Raw genomic sequence first — 6982 nt, 5'->3', positions numbered from 1 at the left:
TGAGGGTGGAGGGTTCAAACCTGGCCCCAGGCCAAACTGCAACAAAAAATATAGCCAGGCATTGTGGTGGGCATCTGTAGTCCCAGCCACTCAGGAGGCTGAGGCAAGAGAATTGCCTATGCCCAAGAGCTGGAGGTTGCTATGAGCTGTGACGCCATGGCACTATACTGAGGGCAACAAAGTGAGACTCTGTCTAAAAAAAAGAAAGAAAGAAAGAAAGAAAATTCTGGCACAAGTGACTAGTGCAGCCAGGAGAATTCATGAAGGTAAACATGGGTAAAGTGTGTGAAGCCTTCCCCTGAGGGTTCATGTCCTCAGGTATACCCCAGAAGTACCATCCCCATCTTACAGCAAGATGTTCCCAGCCCATCACACAGCTGAGGGGTGGTAGAGCCCAAGCCTGGAAGCCCCTAGTTGGCCTCAGCCTGGGCTGGGTACACTTTGGCCCAGACCCTGAGAGCCCAGGCCTTAAAGTGTTCCACTCACCTCTCCTTTCTCTTCCTCTTCCTCTTCCTCTCCCTCTTTCTCTTCCTCCTCCTCTTCCTCTTCCTCTTCCTCTTCCTTTTTCTCTTCCTCCATGGGGGCCTCTGCCTCTCCCTTTGGGCTTTCTGGCTGTACCTCATCCGGGGTCTGGGCCGTGGCCTTCCATTTTTTGGAGGCCTCAAACAGAGGCTCTTCCAGCTTCCACAAAAGCTGCAGGTCCCGGACCTTCTGGCGCTGTAATTCCCGCTCCCTGAGCACGCTGCCAAGCCATGGCCCAGAGCACTGAGTCAGTCTCCCTGACCCACCCTGCCATCCATAGGACTGGACAGTAGTCCCTGCTCCAGGGCTTACCCCACAATGCCTTGCAGGCTGCTGGCCTGCTCACTGCTCTCCATCATCCGCTGCAGCTGCACCCTGGCCAGGTGGGCCACCTTGGTACAAAGCACCTCCTCCACTGACATATCCGGGAAGAGGGTGGTCATCAGCGGGAGTACCTACCAGGAATGGCGGTGACCAGAGCCAGGTGTGGCCCAGAGCAGGGGGCAGATGTACGGTGCCACCCTGCCCTTGCAGAGTCCCACTTGGCCCTTCTCCAGGCTGAAGAGGGAAATGTTTCCCCTATCATTGTTTTCAAACCCAGAACTACCAGGAGACTGTGAGAAAGGGCTGATTCTAAGATGGGTCACTGATGGTGAGCTCATTGTGTGTTCTAGAGCCAGACAGATGTGGGCTTGACAGCTAAGCTGTGGGGCCTGGGGCAAGGCAACTGCCTGCTCTGAGCCTTACTCTCCTCATCAGTAAACTGGGGGAGAGGTGATGATGTTACCTGTTTTGTAGGATGGTGAGGAGGGTTAAACAGAGAGGAAGGAGTTCGTGGGTTTATAACCCTGCCTAGCATGTGGTAGATGCTCTGGCATTAGCAGCTTTTATTATTGTTATCAGACTAGATTTCTTTTAGGAAAAGGGAGTATCTTCAGGAGGCCAGGGGTACTGATTCCAGAGCCCACCCTCCTGGTCCAGCAGGAACGCACCTTGGGTTGCTTGGGGTTGAGAAGGAGGACAGTGGCAACATCCTGGCGGGCCCCAAAAATGTCCTGCAGGAGCTGCCGATTCTTGGCCCGGTATAGGTAGTACTGGGCCTTTTGGGGGTTGTGCTGGATAGCCACTGAGAAGTGGTCCTCTGCCTTCTGGAACTGCCTGCAGGACACAGTAGGCCCCAGGCTGCCATTAGCTGGGCCACCAAGTGGGAAAGGGAAGCTTCTGGCCCCACTTAGGAGTCTGGGGAAAACCAAACTCTCCCACCCGGCTCCCCTACCACATGCCTCCCTTCTTTTTTTTTTTTTTTGCACTTTTTGGCCGGGGTTAGGTTTGAACCCACCACCTCCAGCATATGGGGCCCTCTTTGAGCCACAGGTGCCGCCCCGCACATGCCTCCCTTTCCTCCAGCTACACCCTGATGGACTTAGCACTCAGGTGCTGGTGTGAACCTCCAACATAAGTGAATATTTTTATGATCTTGGGGTAAAGCAAGTCTTTCTGAGAATGTCATAAACTCAGCAGCTAAAATGAAATATTAATTTGAAGGCTGGGTACAATGGCTCATGCCTGTAATCTTTGCACTGGGGGAGGCCAAGGCAGGTGGATTGCCTGAGCTCTCAGGCTGAAGACCAGCCTGAGCCAAAGAGAGACCATGTCTCTAAATAAATAGCCAGGCTTTGTGGTGGGCACCTGTAGTGCCAGCTACTCAGAAGGCTGAGGCAAGAGAATCACTTGAGCCCAAGAGTTGGTAGTTGCTGTGAGCTATGATGCCACAGCACTCTACCAAGGGTGAGAAAGTGAGCAAAATAAAAAAAAAAAAGTAGTCAGGCTTTATAGTGGACACCTATAGTTTCAGCTACTTGGGAGACTGAGACAAGAGAATTGCTTGAGCCCAAGAGTTTGAGGTTGCCGTGAGCTGTGATGCCACAGCATTCTACTGGGGGCAACAAAGTGAGGCTCTGTCTCGAAAAAAAAAAATAGAAATATTAATTTGATGAAGTTTAAACTCCAAGCTATTGAGTAACAAAAACACCACAAAGAGAAGCAATATATAGGGCAAATATATTTTCTTACTCTATAAAGAACTCTAATAACTGAAAAACATTTTTTATTTAATTTTTTTAACTTAGAAACTTCTCCCTAAAAATATATTTTTTCCTTAAAGTCCTGTTTTGTCACCCTCAGTAGAGGTCCATGGCATCACAGCTCACAGCAACCTCAAACTCCTGGGCTCAAGTGATTCTCTTGCCTCAGCCTCCCCAGTAGCACAGGCTCCCACCATAACACCCAGCTAGTTTTAGAGACGGGGATCTCACTTTTTGCTCAGGCTGGTCTCAAACTCATGCGCTCAAGCAATCTGCCTGCCTGGTCCTCCCAGAATGCTAGGATTACAGGCCTAAGCCACTGTGCCCAGCCTTTTTTTTTTTTTTTTTTATCACCTATTAAACTAGAAGAGTTTGCCTGTTAATAGTATTAACACTCAGTGCTGGGGAGATTTGGGGGAAATCAAGGCTCTCTTTTCTTGGGGGAAGTTTATATTGGTTCACTAGTTTTGGAGAACTATTTGATATTATTTATTAAAATGTTAAATGTTCACATCCTTTAATCCAACAGTTTAACCTCCAGTGATCTAACCTACAGCTTTACCAGTATAAATGCATTAAACATATTTTCTGGATGCTCATGACAGCATTATTTATAATAAAAAACTGGAAATAGCCCAAATATCCATCAGTAAAGGATTGAAGGATTGTCTAACGTAATCAATTGTAGGGCGGCACCTGTGGCTCAGTGAGTAGGGCGCCAGCCCCATCTACTGAGGGTGATGGGTTCAAACCCGGCCCTGGCCGAATAGCAACCAAAAAATAGCTGGGCATTGTGGCGGGTGCCTGTAGTCCCAGCTACTCGGGAGGCTGAAGTAAGAGAATCGCTTAAGCCCAGGAGTTGGAGGTTGCTGTGAGCTGTGTGATGCCATGGCACTCTACTAAAGGCAATAAAGTGAGACTCTGTCTCTACAAAAAAAAAATAAGAAAAAGAAATCAATTGTAAGGCTGGGTGCAGTAGCTCATGCCTGTAAATCCTAGCATTCTGGGAGGCCAAGGCAGGTAGATTGCTTGAGCTCGGGAGTTTGGAGACCAGTCTTAGCCAAACCGAGACCCCATCTCTACTAAAGATAGAAAAAACTGAGGCAAAAGGATCGCTTGAGTCCAAGTTGGAGATTTCTGTGAGATATGATGCCACAGCACTCTATCCAGGGTGACAGCTTGAGTCTGTCTTAAAAAGAAATCAATTGTACCTCTACAGAAGGGAGTACCATGCAGACAATAAAAGAGAATGAGATAGTCCTAGATGTAATGCCATGGAAAGGAAAAAAGCCACTCAAAGGACAATTGAGCATGATCTCACTTTTGTAAATTAATAATTGTTACTATACATCTAGGAAAAAGTCTAGCGGAATCTTTACTAAACTTAGAGGGAAGGGCTTGGGAGGTAGGTATTGGACTGATAGCTCATATCCTGGATCATTACTGAACACTGAAAAAAAAAGTTTTTTTTTTGAGACAAAGTCTCACTTTATCACCCTCGGCAAAGTGCTATGACGTCATAGCTCACAGCAACCTCCAACCCTTAGGCTGAAGTGATTCCCTTGCCTCAGCCTCCCATGTAGCTGACACTACAGGTGCCGACCACAGAGCCGGGCTATTTTTAGAGAGGAGGTCTCTCTCTGGCTCAGGCTGGTCTGGAACTCCTGAGCTCAGGTGCTCTACCCGCTTTGGCCTCCCAGAGTGCTAGGATAACAGGCGTGAGCCACCGCGCCCCAGAGGAGCGGCATCTTGACTCAGGAATCCCTGCAAGTGGTTTTCTACTGGGCCAGCTCCGCCCCCCCGGGCAGCCCCGTAGGGCCCCAAGCCCTCGCGCACCTGCGCCTCTGCTCGCAGGCGCCCATCCTCTCCTGCAGCAGCCCCATGCGCATGTTGGCGCCCTGGTCCTGCGGGCTCAGCGCCAGTGCCTGCTTGTAGTCCGCCTCAGCAAAGGTCAGGTGGCCCAGCTGGAAGAAGCAATCTAGGGTCCGGGGGCGGGGGCTGAGTGCTTAGACGACTCCCAGTGCCCAAGAGCCCCAGTTCAGCCGGCTGCAGCCCAGGACGGGGCCTGACATTGGTGGCGGATAACGCCCGCCTATAGACGGTCGTGGTCTCTGTCTCCCCTAGTTTTCTGAACATCTGGGCACCTTTTCTCAGCTGCCTATTTCTGTGCATTTTAAAGACTGTAGCCAATTTATGTAAGGCAACATTTCCCAGAGTGTGCCCCTGGGACAGAGACTATTAAATGTTTCCTCTTTCCTCCCTCCTTCCCTCCCTCAGGGGCCTCAAGTGCCAAGTCCAGGCCTTAGGGATGGCCAGGGGCCCACCTATGCCCCAGCTCCCACCCCAGCTCTGGACCCCACGGACCGCCTCGGTTGATGTAAAGGCCTTTCTCCTGCTGTTCGTCCCTGAGGGCTTTGTTCAGCAGGAGCACGCCCTCCTGATAGGCGCCCTGCACGTAGCAGCGCACCGCAAAGTCGTTGTAGGCCAGCAGCAACTGGCGCTGTGCCTGCTGCACCATGTCCTCCTGGCTGTCGGTCACCATGTCCAGCACCTTCAGGAGGTCTTCCACCGCTCGGTCAAACTCCCCCTTCCTTCGGTACATGGTGCCCCTATGGGGGAGGGCAGAGAAGGGAGAGTCAGGGCAAATGTGCCCCCACTGGCTGGCCAGTGGCTGTGCAAGCCACTGACCCCTCTGGGCCTCCTACCTCATTGGGCTGGCTCAGGATGGCTATTTGATAACCTGCTAGTCACTGGTAATTTGATTTTTCTCAAAAATAGCTACCCTCACTTTCTTTTTGGGAACCAGATGTGTGCCAGCCTCTATGTTAAGGCCTTTTTGTACTTAAGACAGACATGTTCCCACACTATTTAGATGGAAAACTCAGGCTCACAGAGGGTAATTTGCACCAAATCACATGGTAAGTTCTTGAGGGACTGGATTCAAACCCAAATCTCCTTCACCAAGCTGGGCTGATCCTCCCAGTATGACTTGCTGGGAGACCTGAGGTTCTAGGGTTCCTAGGATAACAGGAAGCTGTTGCCTGCCCCTCTTCCAGAAGCAGAAACAGAGACCACCTCCATGATGCCTTGACCCTAGCAGGAAGTAGGGACAGATTATTAGAGGCTAAATGGGGAAACTGAGGCCAGAAGCAAGTCAGGGACCCTCCTTAGACCACACAGCAAGGCTGTGACAGGGCAGGGACTGGGACCTTAGGCAGGCACCTTCCCACACAGTACCGGAAGAGGAAGAGGCTGGGGTCCAGGGGGTTGTTCTGGATGGCACAATTGATGCGCTGCAGTGCATGCTGCAGTTTCCCCTGCACGGCCAGGATCCCTGCATCTTGGCATGCCTGCTGGGCCTGCTCCACCATCTTCCTGAGCAGTAACTTGGCTTGCAGGTGGTTGGGTTCCAGCAGCAAGGCGCTGTGCAGGTCCTGGTAGCAGAGGTTGGGCTGCAGGAGCCAGGGAGGTCTCAGAGGTACAGGCTGAACTGGCCCTGCCCTGCCCAGGGGGAGGGAGGAGGGTAGGCCTCCAGGCCTCAGGGGCTTTCCTCCAGGCAGGCCGGCATCACACCATCCCTTCTCAGTGCACTCCCAACCCCCTCCCAGTTCCACCTTTTCTGGGACAGAGAGCACTGTGGAGAAATCCTCTCCCAGGCCCCATCCCTGCTGGCCCTTTTCTAGGTGGGACCTCAGGTGAGCCAGGTCATCTCCATGCTTTCTGCCAACACCTCCCCTCTGTGAGACTCCTGTGAGACTGATTTGAAGGGGGGGTGGTGACCTGTGGGCTGAACTGCCATGTTCTCCCTATCCTCTCCTGTGCTTCCTCCCCCTATCCCTGACCTTTAAGCTCAAGACAGCTCTGACCAAGAACAGATTCAGGCCTGGGTTTAGGCAGAAAACATTCCCTGCAAATACCTTCCAGAGGGTGTGCAAGTCAGTCAGTCAGTCAGTCAGTCAACAAACAGTTTTAGCAAGCACCCTGTTTCCTGTAGGGCAATTGGTTGGGGAGTAAACAGGAAAAACAGTGTGGACAGCAGATGTGTGTGGAAATAGACAGAAGCTAGGAACAGGGCTCTGAACAGCACCACTGAGAACTGGCTGCTTGACCTGGGGCAAGTCACCCTGAGCTGGTTCTTCCTCTGTGAAAAGAGGACAATGGGTGGAACCCACCTCAAAGTGTTACTGCGTGCCTCACAGATAAACAATGGACAGCAGAAGCTGAGGTGGTAGCGGTGGCGAAATCACACAGCCAACAATAATTATCAATAATTACTAGTCTCTTGCCATTGAATCACTCGTGGGACACTAAAACCCAGTCCTTCAACACAGGGAGACATGTGCTCAGGGACATCTCCCCTGGGTTGTAAGCTCCAT

At 51.5% G+C, this 6982-nt stretch overlaps 1 protein-coding gene across 1 annotated transcript in view; it reads right to left on the bottom strand.

Annotated features, from left to right (window-relative positions):
• Window positions 1–6982, bottom strand: part of TTC16 (tetratricopeptide repeat domain 16) — a 15129-nt gene that overhangs the window by 3594 nt on the left and 4553 nt on the right. Inside the window, exons 5-10 of the mRNA XM_003785427.2 lie at window positions 5844–6058; window positions 4971–5215; window positions 4443–4584; window positions 1515–1680; window positions 835–977; window positions 487–742 (exon numbers count right to left, since the gene is read on the bottom strand). Of these exons, the coding sequence (XP_003785475.2) occupies window positions 487–742; window positions 835–977; window positions 1515–1680; window positions 4443–4584; window positions 4971–5215; window positions 5844–6058 (1167 nt within the window). The remainder of the gene's footprint in view (window positions 1–486; window positions 743–834; window positions 978–1514; window positions 1681–4442; window positions 4585–4970; window positions 5216–5843; window positions 6059–6982) is intronic.

The sequence above is a fragment of the Otolemur garnettii genome, unplaced genomic scaffold (genome assembly GCF_000181295.1).
Source record: "Otolemur garnettii isolate 467f Iridium unplaced genomic scaffold, OtoGar3 scaffold00014, whole genome shotgun sequence".
NCBI lineage: Eukaryota > Metazoa > Chordata > Mammalia > Primates > Galagidae > Otolemur > Otolemur garnettii.
The sequence above is the reverse complement of the archived record's forward strand: the minus strand, read 5'-3'. Positions and strand labels throughout refer to the sequence as shown.